Source organism: Oryctolagus cuniculus, chromosome 12 (assembly GCF_964237555.1).
Source record: "Oryctolagus cuniculus chromosome 12, mOryCun1.1, whole genome shotgun sequence".
Classification (NCBI taxonomy): domain Eukaryota; kingdom Metazoa; phylum Chordata; class Mammalia; order Lagomorpha; family Leporidae; genus Oryctolagus; species Oryctolagus cuniculus.
In genome coordinates this window covers 71,666,696-71,680,820 of record NC_091443.1, presented here as the reverse complement: position 1 = coordinate 71,680,820, position 14,125 = coordinate 71,666,696, and the positions used below count along the sequence as shown (strand labels likewise).

Below are 14,125 nucleotides of genomic sequence, written 5' to 3'. Positions count from 1 at the left end.
TTCAGCTAGATGTTCCCCATAGATGTTCCCCATAGATGTTCCCGGTGCATGCCGTCTCTCTCCTCCTTTATAGTCCTCCTCCGCCAATCCCAACTCGGCTGCCCACACGCCGAGTACGCTGCTCTCCTCCAATCAGGAGCAAGTCCTACAGTTTATTAGCTGAACTGGAGGCAGCTGTGCGGAAGCTGTTTACTTCTCTCCCAGCGCCATATTGTGGGAGAGCAGATGCATAGAATAAGTCTTAATTCCAGTAACTCAGTCCAGTCCGGGCTGCTCCCCACAGTTGAGAAGTTGGAGAACTCAAAGGAAGAGTGGTCAGGAGCTGGAAAGGAGCTCAGATGAACATTACGAGAAGTTTCTCCCAGCCATCGGCGCAGGGCCCCCACCGCAGAGGAGTTAAGGGGGATGAAGGTGGGAAACGCCATTTAGCCCAGCCCTTAACAGGCCATTGGTCGCCTTGGAGCGCGCAGTTTCCTTGCACTGGTAAAGGCAGGCTGCAGGGGAGAGGAGGAGAGCGTGGCTGGCGGGAAGGGGAGACAGCAGAGGAGACAGGCTTCACACCAGTAATGCTGCACAGTCCCACTGTCCCCTTTGCATGATGAAATTTTGCATTAGTGCATCTGAGTCACAGCATTGCCAGTTTTCGCCCTTCTTGGCCAGAGCCCTTTTATGCACTACTCATCTGATAAAAGGCCCTTTTCTGGGGCCGTTGCTGTGGCACAGTGGGCTAACACCCTGGCCTGACGTGCCGGCATCCCATGTGGGTGCCGGTTCTAGTACCGGCTTCTCCACTTCGTATCCAGCTCTCTGCTGTGGCCTGGGAAAGCAGTAGAAGATGGCCCAAGTACTTGGGCCCCTGCACCAACGTGGGAGACCTGGAAGAAGCTCCTGGCTCCTGGTTTCAGATCGGCACAGCTGCGGCCATTGCGGCCAATTGAGGAGTGAACCAGTGGATGGAAGACCTTTCTCTCTCTCTCTCTGCCTTTCCTTTCTCTGTATAATTCTGACTTTCAAATAAATAAATAAATCTTTTTTAAAAAAAGAATAAAAGGCCCTTTTCTGAAGAAAAGGCAAATTGCAGCAAGAATGGCTGGCATTTACTAAGTGGCTAACATGGCCTGAACCTGTCCTTGCTGTGAGACTAGCCACATTCTTCTTCTTTTTTTTTTTTAAGATTTATTTAATTATTTTGAAAGAGTTACACACAGAGAGAAGGAGAGGCAGAGAGAGAGAGAGAGAGAGAGATCGACCGACCATAGCAGAGAGCTGGATCAGAAGTGGAGCAGCCAGGACTTGAACTGGCGCTGACATGGGATGCCAGCACTGCAGATGGCGGCTTTACTTGCTACACCACAGTGCCGTCCCAACTAGCCACGTTCTCTTCACTGCTTACTCAAAGTGTGTAGCAATCCAGGAAGATTTCAGTATTTTCTCAGGGTTTAGTCTAGGGAGAGGCCCAGGTCACCGGCACCAGCTCAGCATAGGAAGGCCATGGTTCTAAGTCCTTGAGGAAAGTTCTTTTAAAAACCCCATGAGGGGCCGGTGCCTTGGTGCAGTAGGTTAATCCACCGCCTGCAGTGCCGACATCCCAAATGGGCTTCGATTCTAGTCCCAGCTGCTCCTCTTCTGATCCAGTTCTCTGCTGTGGCCTGGGAAGACAGTGGAGGATGGCCCAAATGCTTGGGCCCCTGCACCCACGCGGGAGACCAGAAAGAAGCACCTGGCTCCTGGCTTCGGATCAGCGCAGTTCCGGCCATGGTGGCCATTTGAGGGGTGAACCAACGGAGGGAAGACCTTTCTCTCTGTCTCTCCCTCTCACTGTCTGTAACTTTACCTCTCAAATAAATAAAATCTTAAAAAAAAAAAAAAACCACCTAAATGGACCCACTTGTTTATATTTATTCTCATGGTTATAAAGTACATGCACTAGTGCCCTGATGATGTTGGTTAGCTATAGGCTGCTGGGGGAGCTTTGAATGAGTTCCCAAGGCTTGCAGGACACTCTGCTTCAGTACCACAGCACCATCTGGTGGCTGAGCTGAGAAACTGAACTTCTTAATTTCTAGTCTCCTAACAAAATGAAGACAAACGTAAAACTAATAAAGAAAAGCCTGTAAACCTCTAAGAATTGTTCTCATCCTCTTGTCCATGACTTCCTGGCTAGGAAGCCAAAGGAAAAATCTAGAAGACTATGAATATAAGATTCTTTTAAATCCTTCTTAATACAGTGTCTGGAGCGACACCCAGTGGTAGAACTGTGGGTCTGTCCGGCTCCAAGGCAGGAAGTCAAAACCCCATGCAGACAGGGAGTGCAAAGTGAAGCGTCCTTAGCCAAATTACAGGTCACTGAGAAGCTGCATTCCTTTTTGGTACCTGGAACTCTGTGGATACTTGTCTTTCTTTTAGGACTTTGTATAAACTGGCCTTTCTTCCTTTCTGTTAGCTATAGATTGCAATTCTTGGTCAAGCTTTTGGGGGTATCTCTAATATTTGGAAATGGGCATATGTGTATGGAATTAAAGGCCCGCCCCATCCTGATCATTTTCACAGAGCAGCATGTCTGAGAATGACGGCAACAGATAGCTCCATCCAAACAGGCGTGTTCCCCAAGGGAGGCAAGACTGGGAAGAAGAACAGCTGTCCAGGATCGGCCTGTTCCACTTCTCCTGGGGAGAGAAATGGGCACCACTGGTTTTCTTCCTGTTTAATCTCCTAAAGAATAAGCTGGCAGTCATATGGTAATCTAAAGCCAAGCAGAAAATGTTGTTGGTGGCATCAGCCCATAAAGAGGCAAAAAACCTCAATATATCAGCATTGGAAAAGTTAAGACAAATAAAGCATTTTAGAAGTATGGAATGTACTTGAGCGGGTTCTTGGAAATATGGAATTCAAAGATAAGCTTACTTTGGAATAAAAGAATTTAGAAGCCCATGCAGTTTTTTCATAATTTCCACAGACTTTCTGAAAGGCCCTCCTGTGTTAGAAGTGTTAAAGGGTGGTTGGTGGGTTTGGCTGATTCGCTCATTCCATTGTGCCTACCTGCTTTGTTCTGTTCCTTAAAGGGTTTAAGCTACTGTGATAAAGGATAAGAGTCTATAAAGTAAAAAAAAGGGCTTCAGAAGCCACCAGCACTTTGCCTTGGCAGGTGCGGACCTTGCCATTGAGCGATTTGTCCAGGTCACACAGATGGTGGCATAACTGGAACTTGAACTCAGATATAAATCTTTTCACAGAGTTCTTTTAAACATCCTTCGTCTCTTATCCCTCTCACTGGAAGCACAATATATTTTTCTGTACGTGTGTATACCTACATGTTTGAGTCTCCTGCCTCTCATTATCTTCTTCATTTTTTTAAAGGCTTATTTTATTTATTTGAAAGGCAGAGTTACAGAGAGAGGTGGAGAGACAGAGAAAAGAATATTCAATTTACTAGTTCACTCCTCAGATGGCCGCGACAGCCAGGACTGGACCGGTCCAAAGCCAGGAGTTTCTTCTGGGTGTCCCATCTAGGTGCAGGGGCCCAAACACTTGGGCCATCCTCCACTGCTTTCCCAGGCAAATTAACAGGGAGCTGGATCAGAAGTGGAGTAGCCTGGACTCAAACTAGCACCCATAATGGGATGCCGGTGTCACAGGTGGTAGCTTTACCAGCTATGCCATATATTTAAAAATATATTTTATTTATTTATTTGAGAGAGAGAGAGAAATCTTCCATCAACTGGGGACTTGCTGCAGCTCACACTTCAATAAAAGAGCAGAGAATTTCATGTCCTAGAAATAATGATATGATTCAGAGAAACTAGGATTTATTCTATCAACTGATATTTTTTTTTTTATCTTTTATTTAATGAATATAAATTTCCAAAGTACGACTCATGGGTTACAATGGCTTTCCCCCCCATACCGTCCCTCCCACCCACAACCCTCCCCTTTCCCACTCCCTCTCCCCTTCCATTCACATCAAGATTCATTTTCGATTATCTTAATATACAGAAGATCAGCTTAGTATACCTTAAGTAAGGATTTCAACAGTTTGCTCCCACACAGAAACATAAAGTGAAAAATAATAGATGATTTTTTTTAAATGATGATGAAATCAGATCAGACCTATTATCATGTTTAATCCCAGTGAGCGTCAAGTTGGGAGTTGATAATTTCTTTTTTTCTTTTTTTTTTTTTTTTTACAGAAGATCAGTTTAGTGTACATTAAGTAAAGATTTCAATCGTTTGCACCCCCATAGAAACACAAAGTGAAATATACTGTTTGAGTACTCGTTATAGCATTAAGCCTCAGTGTACAGCACATTAAGGACAGAGATCCTACATGAGGAGTAAGTGCACAGTGACTCCTGTTGTCAACTGATATTTTTATTATTTACTTGAGAAGGAGAGAGAGACAGCAAGAGAAAGTGAGCCCATTCTCTGGTTCAGTCCCCAAAAGCCCAAAGTTGGGTACCAGGAACTGAATCCAGGTCTCTCATGTAGGTGGCAAGAACCCAGTCACTTGGGTCATCACAGTTACCTCCTGGTGTCTGCATTAGCAGGAAGCTGGAATCAGCAGCGAGAGGCAGATGTCAAACTCAGACACTCAGTTATGGCACATGGGCACCCTAACCAGTAGGCCAAATACCTGCTCAAACAAGTGTTTTTAAAACTACTATAGAGAAGAATACAGGGAAAATATTAAGTGATAGTTTAAAGAAAGAGAAAAGACTGTCTTTGGGTGGTTAGGATGTACATTTATAACATATTCTTAATAGTTTTCAAAAGTAGAGTTAACTTGTGTTTCAGCATCCAAGGCACATAGCCCTTCCAAAAGTGTTCAGAGACGTAAATCCTTCCAAAACCAATCACATCCGGTCCGACATTTGGCTTCCCGGTTAAGATGCTGGTTGTGAGGCCCTCATCTCATGTTGTAGGGCCTGGGCCCAAACTCTGGCTCCAGCTTCCTGCTTATTCAGATCCTGGGAGGTAGTGGAGATGGTTCAAGTAACTGGGTTCCTGCCACCCGTGTGGGAGATCTGGATGGAGTTCCTGGCTCCTAGCTTCGGCTCACCCCAGGCTGGGCCATCACAGCAGTTGGAGAGTGAAGCCGTGTATAAGAGCTCTTTATCTATCTCTCTGTTTCTCAAATTAAAAAAAAAAATTAATTGTGGAAAGAGACTTTCTGAGAGTCCTTGAGTTGATTAGCAACATAAGGCTCAGAAATGCTGTTATAGATTCTATGATTTATTATTATCAGCCCTGGAAATTTTATCAACTGTGAATGGATTGCCTTTTACTTTAAGTAAATATGGTATCTTTTCCAAGACAATGCAAAGCATAAAGTCAATGCGGTTAAAACTATTCCACAAAGATAACTCTCTCTTCTCTTCAGATATCCCTGTGAGTAATAGGTTCCAGTGTTGGTTTTGAAATTCCAAGACCCAAGATGCTTTCCTTGGTGTTTAATCTGCTTTTCCACGCATGCCCTGAAGTGCATCACCTCTTTTTCTTTCCTGTGCTGAGAGAATGGCTGGCAATGTTCACTACCATCTTGAAATGGTTACCTAGTTTTTCTTCATCCCTCAGTTATGTTTAGGATTTCTCCAGATATTACTGCTATTTCAACTCCTCCTAAGGACTTTTTTTTTTTGGACAGGCAGATTTAGACAGTGAGAGAGAGACAGAGAGAGAGGTCTTCTTTCCGTTGGTTCACCCCCCCCCCCCCCAAATGGCTGCTACGGTCAGCGCGCTGCGCCGATCCAAAGCCAGGCGGTGCCTCCTCCTGGTTGCCCATGTGGGTGCAGGGCTCAAGCACTTGGGCCATCATCCACTGCCCTCCGGGGCCACAGCAGAGAGCTGGACTGGAAGAGGAGCAACTGGGACAGAACCAGCGCCCCAACTGGGACTAGAACCCGGAGTGCCGGCACCACAGGCCGAGGATTAGCCTAGTAAGCCGCGGCGCCAGCCAGGACTATTTCTGAGTCATCCGTGTGAAGCAGCAGATTAAGACTTTGCATTGCCAGGCCCTAAACATCACGTCCTACTGTAACCAAGGCAAGAATGGTATTATATACATTGGGGAAACTGACTGACAGAAACCCGAACACAAGCTCCTGCTTTGATGTCAGCAGCACATTTGCTAATGTGTGGTCAGCTACCTTCCCACCTCTAGCTTATTTTCTTTTTTAAAGATTTATTTTTATTTATTTGAAAGACAGAGTTATAGAGAGGTAGAGGGAGAGACAGAGAGATAGGTCTTCCATCTGCTGGTTCACTCCCCAGATGGCTGCAACGGCCGGAGCTGTGCCCATCCAAAGCCAGGAGCCAGGAGCTTCTTCCTGGTCTCCCACGTGGGTGCCGGGGCCCAAGCACTTGGGCCATCTTCTACTGCTTTCCCAGGCCATAACAGAGAGCTGGATCAGAAGAGGAGCAGCCGAGACTAGAACTGGCACCCCTGTGGGATGCCGGCACTTCAGGCTAGGGTTTTAACCTGCTGCGCCACAGCACCAGCCCCAAGCTTATTTATTTTGCACATGAAAACTAGCCCCTTCCCAGTAACTGCTTCTCAGAGAAAAATCTTTAGTATCTTCCAATACTAAATTTCCTGTACTAAATTCAGTACTGATTTTGATGCTGGTCTGAGAGAGTTCTTGAGCAGAATTTTGAAGATGGATATTACCATACTGATCACTGCTCTGAGAAGTGGCTAGAGAAGGAAGTATTCCCAAGCCCTTATCTGCACCAGCAGCCCCGTCTCTGTCTGGGGGTGGGGCTGGAAAGTTACCTTTTTCAGTCTCCTGTAACCCGCCACACAGGAAGCCTCAAACCTCATCCTCCCATCAGATCGCAGGCTTGAGCATCTCCTGTATTGACTTCATGAACGCCAGATTATGATTCAAAATCAGTTTTCTTTTATAAAAATGTGGACCCAAAATACCTGCTGTGAGACCCAAATGTGTGTAAAACCCCAGTGTTTCTTCCCATTGTTTTGCACCCTTCCTACCATTTCAGAGCTGCAGAGAGTTTGTAAAACCACTTCCATTCATTCAATTACCGGTTCATGTGCTGGAAGTATTTTGACTTTATGTAATTTTCTCTTCCTGCAAATTTATTGTAATATTCCTTTTTGGTATGTGTTCTTGCAGCCTGCCACATTCTGGAATGCCGCAGCGGAATGGCTCAAGACGTCATAAGCACCATAGGGCAGGCTTTTGAACTCCGGTTTAAACAGTACTTGAAAAATCCTTCTTTGAATGCTTCTTGTGAAAGGTTGGCAGAGAGTGGTATAATTATTTGACTTGCTATGTATTTTTTAAATTAATATGGCATCTTAAAATTGACTAATGGAATTAGTATGTTTTCCCTTACCAATAGACACAGCTTCTATTCTGTTTTTCTTCCATTCATATTTATTCAGATATTTCCCCTTGCTTTGTAATTAGATTAAAGGAGAGACAAAAAGTAAGAAGAGGTTGGCCCTGTTTTTCTGTTACACAGGGCTATGAATTAATTAAGGGGAATCATCAGATAATATGCATCTACAGATTTCTCCGACTTATTTCAAACTCAAATTCCTAGCATATCAGTTAAAAAAAGAGCCACGTAATAAGAATAATAATAATCAGAGCCAAATAATAAGCATCGCGTGTCTGTTGCCGAAATTGCCGTTAGTTTGCTGGTTTGCCATGGCAGTAGATCAACTCCAGCGCAGCTGTGGCAGGAGGTGGGATACGACGTGACCTGAGGATCTGCTCGTTCTGCTTGTTAATGCACAGAAAATCCACAGTGACAGTAAAACCTCTTCATGGCTGTCAGACTCCATGTGTGCAATGCAGTGAGGCCTCAGGCTTGCACAGTTCACGCCTGAGAAATGAAATGCTTGGGCACTTTAAAATGCATTTTCCCCCTAATTTGACATTTTGTATATCAACAAACACTGGGCGTGGTGATTTTCCTTTATGAAGGGATCTGGGCTAGCAAAGAGAGGGTTTTACTGAGGGCCTTGATGCTAAATTTTTCCCTGGATGGCACTAACTCTAGTGTTTTTGTTTTATTGACTGGTAATGAACCCAATGAAACCATGTGGATCGCCAGTGGAATGAGTTTAATCAAAAAAGACTTGATTTATTCTTTTTTATAAGAATTTACCAATCCCAATTTGTAAGAGAACTCCAATTTTTTTTTTGCCCTGTTTCAGTTTTAAAAACAATTGTGTGTTTACCCACTTGCCACATATGGTTCTAATATTTCTTTATGAATCCCATATACGCCTCCAGATTTGTGCAGACGTGATAGCTGGCCATAGCTCTCTTATTTTTTTTTTTTTTCATCTTGATTTTGAAAACTGGGCTGGGCCCTCTACCCAAAGAACAATATGTGAATTTGCTTCCAGCAAAACATTTCCAAAATGGAACAATCAAGGTATGCCAGAGATACCCAGGGAAACTTTGTATTTTTGTGATCCCAAGGCAAAAGGACCTCTATTTGGGACTTCATTATTTATTACTATTAGTTATCACTGGAGGGGTTACAAAAACATCACCCTCGGTGCTTTTTGTCAGCTTTCACTCCACTTTAATTGTCTATGGAATGCTAAACAACTCAACCATCTGGTTGCTTCTATCCAGATGTTTGACATCACTTAAGCATAGCTATAAACTTAAAGCATGAATGCACAGTTTTTCGGGATCATTTGCTGGTTCTGACCCTCTGCATTCCCTCCAGCATTGGAAGTCTCACCCAACCCCTTGGGAATTCTTTTTTGCCTTTCAGTGAGGAGGTGCACATTGATGGCCCAGCTGAAGAGAGGGAAGGTCCTGAGTATTACAATGAGATCCCAGGGAAGCAGCCACCTGCTGGTGGTGTCTCCGACGTACGCGCCAAAGTTCAAGCCACAGAACAAATGGCTTACTGCCCCATCCGGTGTGAAAAGTTGTGCTATCTGGTAAGTCATGTCTTATTGTTACTTGAACCAACAAGGCAATTCTGGCTTTATTTATCATGGGGAGCTGTTAATTTGAGGGCTTCCAAATGCTAGCTTAGAGAAAGCCCCATCTCGTTCAAAAACAAGGCCAGAGAGTGAATCATGTTGGAGCATGTACTAGATGATTTTTACTTCTAATCTCCCAACCAGAGCCTTAGCGGATGACCTCATATCCACTTCCAGGAGGACTAGGGCGATCCAACAAGTTATCCTCAACTTCACCCTTCCCCATCTGCACATCGCCACTGTTCTTTCTGCTTCTCTTCCTTAGCAACCGTCTCCAAAACCAATCTTTCCCCTGCACTCCCAATCCAATCCCCTCTTGCCAACTTTGTGCCCTTGTTCTGTCCTTTAGCCTCAACCTCAAACTTTGTTTTCTGTCTATTGATTCTTCATCTTCTGCCTGCAGATAAACTTGACTTGCCAACCCAACTAGTATGTCCCACCTCTTTCTAATTTTCCCTTTATCCACAAACTTCTAGAAAGCATTGTTTCTATCTGCTTTCATGTCACGCTAGACATTTTTTCTTAAGATTTATTTTACTTATTTTTTTTAAGATTTTACATGTTTATTTGAGATGTAGAGTTGCAGACAGTGAGAGGGAGAGACAGAGAGCAAGGTCTTCCTTCTGTTGGTTCACTCCCCAAATGGCTGCAACAGCCGGAGCTACACCAATCTGAAGTCAGGAGCCAGGTGCTTCTTCCCAGTCTCCCATATGGGTGCAGGGGCCCAAGGACTTGGACCATTTTCTACTGCTTTCCCAGGCCACAGCAGAGAGCTGGACTGGAAGAGGAGCAGCCGGGACTAGAACCTGGTGCCCATATGGGATGCCGACGCCGCAGGCAGAGGATTAACCAGCTGCACCACAGGGCCGGCCCTGTACTTATTCTAAAGGCTGAGTTACAGAGGGAAACAGGGAGAGAGAGAGAGGACTTCCATCCACTGGTTCACTCCCCAAATGACTGCAACCGCCAGGGCTGTCCCAGGCTGAAGTCAGGAGCCAGGAGCTTCCTCCAGGTCTCCCATGCAGGTGCAGGGCCCCATGGACTTGAGCCATCTTCCACTGCTTTCCCAGGCATTAGCAGGGTACTGGGCCAGAACTGGAGCAGCGGGGATACAAACTGGCACCCATGTGGGATGCTAGCATTGCAGGCAGCAGCTTCAGCTGTTACACCACAACACTGGCTCCTGACCTCTACATGGTAACTTGATTGCTTTTACAAAGGTCACCAGTGGTTTTTAATTGCTAACTGTATTTCCCTACCCAATCTTCTGCATTTGTCTACAGCATTTGAGACCTGTTGGCTGCCTCTCTTTTTTTGAGACCCTCTTCTGTTAGATTCCAAAACAGTTCCAAGTTGTCTTTTTCTTCTCACATCTCTAGTTGCTGCTTTCTTTCCTTTTTTCATGTTTTGCAACATTTAATTATGAGTATTTTCGAATATACAGAAACATTTAGAATTATGCAGTGAATAGCTACATACTTGCCACCTACGTCCAGCATTTAGCATCTTGCTATATTTGCTCTTTGAAATATGTATTCATTTATCATCCATTGGTCCATCTTATTTTTGATAGTTTTCAAAGTAAGTTGCATCTTTTTCTTTTATATTGTGTTTTCTTCCATCCCCACCTTCCTACCAGGTAGGCACCCTCCAAGGCTCTGCTGTCGGCACTCATCTTGCCCCATCTTTAGCCCTTATCTGTCTTCCCTGATGTAATACCACATTGTAGCACATTGCTTATTTTTGTCAAGGTTAGACTCAGCATTTTCTCCTTGACTCCCAACTCAATTCCTTGACTGATTTGCTCGTGTTGTTTAGTGGTAGTGCCACTGTTTCACTAACCTGCAGTCTTTTATTTTTCTCATACTTTAGGTTGTGTATCAACCTAGTCTGTTATCTTTTGAGTTTGCCCAAACGTTTCCATCCTCAGAGTATGTTTCTAAGTTCTGGTCCCTAATTGCCTTCTGAAAACCCCATTTTTATGTCCAGTCTCATCCCTGAAGTGCTCCTGCACAGGTCTAGAGTCATTATTCTAAAGCCCATAATGACACTGTCCTTCTCAAAGGTCCGAGTGGATCCCCATTCCACTCCCGAGGACAGCCATGGGATGGCTGAAGCCCTCCGAGGAGATGAGATTTCCAGAGTGAGAAGTGAGCCTGCCACAAGCCTCAGTAGACCAGGGCTCCAGCCTGCCAGTTCAAAGTTAGAAAGAGCTTGGCAACAGGGCCAGTGTTCATACTAATGCCCTGAAAATCACTTTGTGGCTGAGATTTGATTGAGTCCTGGGTATGAAATTCGAAACAAAGTGGTAACCCTTCAGACACAGGGCCGTGTCAGTCTCTGCAGCCCTCCACCTCAGTGTCTCACCTCTGCACCTCCAAAACAATGGGCTGGGAGACGCAGGGACTCTCCCCACCCTGGATCTTACCTGGCAGACAGTTGCCATGTCAGAAAGTGCAGGGGCCTGCCCTGATCCTCTGAGAGTATTTTTTTATGAATATTTGTAATGAGTTTATGAATGTGTGCTATGTTTGTAAATGTTTCACAACTTGTTTGTACAGCCTGGAAACTCCAAGTGCAGCAGTGTGTACGAGAACTGTTTAGAACAAAGCAGGGCAATAGGTACGTACCACGCCCTCCCCGTCTGCCACCCTCCTTACTCCTGTGAAGCCAGAAGGATGTGTGCGGCCCTGTTCTTCAACCCTTCATGGAAGGAGCAGCATATGTAATTAGCGTGTAACATTTGGGGCTGCAGACTTCTCCGAGGCCCGGATGCTGCACGTGTGTCACTGGGAAGCCTCGTGCTTCTCTTTGCTCTTGGGCGCTCCACCCTGCTGATGGTTTTGCTTCCTGGGCCTTTTCACTGCTCCAGCATCAGGAAAGCTCTCTAAAGGGAACACAAACCTCGAGCGAGTTCCACTTCAAAGACAATGAGACAGAAAACTGATATGAAAATTGACACCTGTCAGATCCATTAGGGTTAAAATCAAAACCTTACTCCAGCCTGGCGGAGAGAACAAAAGGCTATCTGAAACATGAGAGTCCCAACTACAGGGACCTGTCCACTCTGGACCTGCCAGGATATTAAATCTCTTATTGCTACAGGAGATCATTGATGTTGGGCAGAAGTTTTTCAGAATACAAGTATAGGACATTAGCTATCAGGCTGAACATAAATTTTCATGAAACAAGTTATGCTGCCAGTTAGTCATTTCATTCTTAACAAGGTGTTGAAGGGTTTCTTTTTTTCTTTTCTTTTTTCTTTAAGATTTGTTTTATTTAATTTTGCAAGAGTTACAAAGAGGGGTAGAGCCAGAGAAAGAGGTCTTCCATCCAGTGGTTCACTCCCCAAATGACTGCAATGGCCAGAGCTGAGCCGATCCGAAGCCAGGAGCCAGGAGCTTCTTCCAGGTCTCCCATGTGGGTGCAGGGGCCCAAGGATTTGGGCCATCCTCTACTGCTTTCCCAGGCCACAGCAGAGAGCTGTATTGGAAGTGGAGCAGCCAGGACTCGAACTGGTGTCTGTATGGGATGCCGGCACTGCAGGCCAGGGCTTTAACCCTCTGCACCACAGCACCGGCCCCAAGGGGGGTTATTTCTTGTGGAAGGAAAGTTGTGCAGGTTTAGAGGGGAGGTGACTGACAGTACAAATAACACAGTGGGGGATAAAGTTAGAGAGCTATATTTAAGGATGCCATAGACAAAGTAACCATTTTCAACAGTGCTTTTATATTTCTTAGGAAATTATGCCAGTGTATTCTAATGGTTTTGTTATTTTTTGTGTGTAGCAAAGTGTTTACTTGTTTGTAGTATAGCTCTGATCGTCACCTTGTAAAAGAGGAGTAGTAAGCTAAGGCAGTAATTGTTTTTGAACACTTATTAATTTTATTTTATTTTTTAAGTGTTATTTTATTTATTTGAAAGACAGTTACAGAGAGAAGTAGAGAGAGAGAGGTAGAGAGAGAAAGAAAGTAAGTCTTCCATCCACTGGTTCACTCCCCAAATGACTGCAATGGCCAGAGCTCAGCAGATCGGAAGCCAGGAACCAGGAGCTTCTTCTGGGTCTCCCACGTGGGTGGAGACCTGGGCCATCTACTGCTTTCTCAGGCCATTAGCAGGGAGCTAGATCAGAAGCAGAACAGCTGAGACTTGAACCAGCACCCATATGGGATACTGGCACTGCAGGCTGGAGTTTTAACCTGCTGCGCCACAGCGCCAGCCCCTTTCTTTTTATTTTTAAAAATTAAAAAAGTAGTATTCATTTGAAAGAGAGACAGAGAGTATTGCCATCTGCTGGTTCACTCACCAAATGCCTGCAAAGGCCATGGCTGTGCCAGGGTGAAGCTGGAAGGTAGGCACTCTATCCAGGTTGCCCACATGTGTGGCAGGAGCCCAATTAATTGAGCCATCACTGCTGCCTCCCAGGGTCTGCTTTAATGTGAGGCCAAAGTCAGGAGCTGGAGACAGGCATTGAACACAAGCACTCCAATGTGGAATACAGGCATTTTAACCATTAGGCCAAATGCCTACTCCTAAGGAAGTATTTAAAATTTTTTTCTAAAATATAGCCCCTTTTGATAGAAATTAAAATCCCACGTTATTCTCTAACATTATTTAAAATTCTGAAATAATTCTTAATAAGATGACTGAAAAAAATTAAATTAATGATGTAAATATGTTTTAAAAATTATTCTCTTTAGAAGCTATACTTTCTCCCTCCTTCCTTTCACTCACCCTGAAAATTCCTAAGCTAAGGATTTAACAGTCAGGAAGGTACCTTTAGTGATGCACATACTTTGTCCCTGCACGGAAGCTCACTTGGAAACAGCACCAAGCCCTGTTTTGCTTCCCTCATTTTCTTCATTTGTTCACATGAACATTTCTTCAATGGTTCACTCACTGATGAGTTACTGAGGACCTCCCAGGTGAGGCACAACTGACGCGCCTGTAGTTTGCAGTTTAGCCAGGGAGACACACCTTATCCAAATGCTCACGAATGTGATGCATGTTTCAAAGCCCAAGGTGTTACAGGAACAAATAAGAGGAAAATCTAGCCTAATCTCCGGGGGCCATGGAGTCTCTCCCTAAGGAAGGGATAACCAGGCCAAGGACGGACAGAGATGTGGGAGTTCACCAGGCACAGAGGAGGAG

General features: G+C 44.8%; 1 protein-coding gene across 2 annotated transcripts in view; it reads left to right on the top strand.

Annotated features, from left to right (window-relative positions):
- Window positions 1–14,125, top strand: part of SHC4 (SHC adaptor protein 4) — a 142,738-nt gene that overhangs the window by 106,437 nt on the left and 22,176 nt on the right. For both annotated transcript variants that reach the window (XM_008269042.4, XM_070054157.1), the window contains exons 7-9: window positions 7,131–7,254; window positions 8,758–8,929; window positions 11,536–11,596. In XM_008269042.4, coding sequence (XP_008267264.1) covers window positions 7,131–7,254; window positions 8,758–8,929; window positions 11,536–11,596 — 357 coding nt within the window. The remainder of the gene's footprint in view (window positions 1–7,130; window positions 7,255–8,757; window positions 8,930–11,535; window positions 11,597–14,125) is intronic.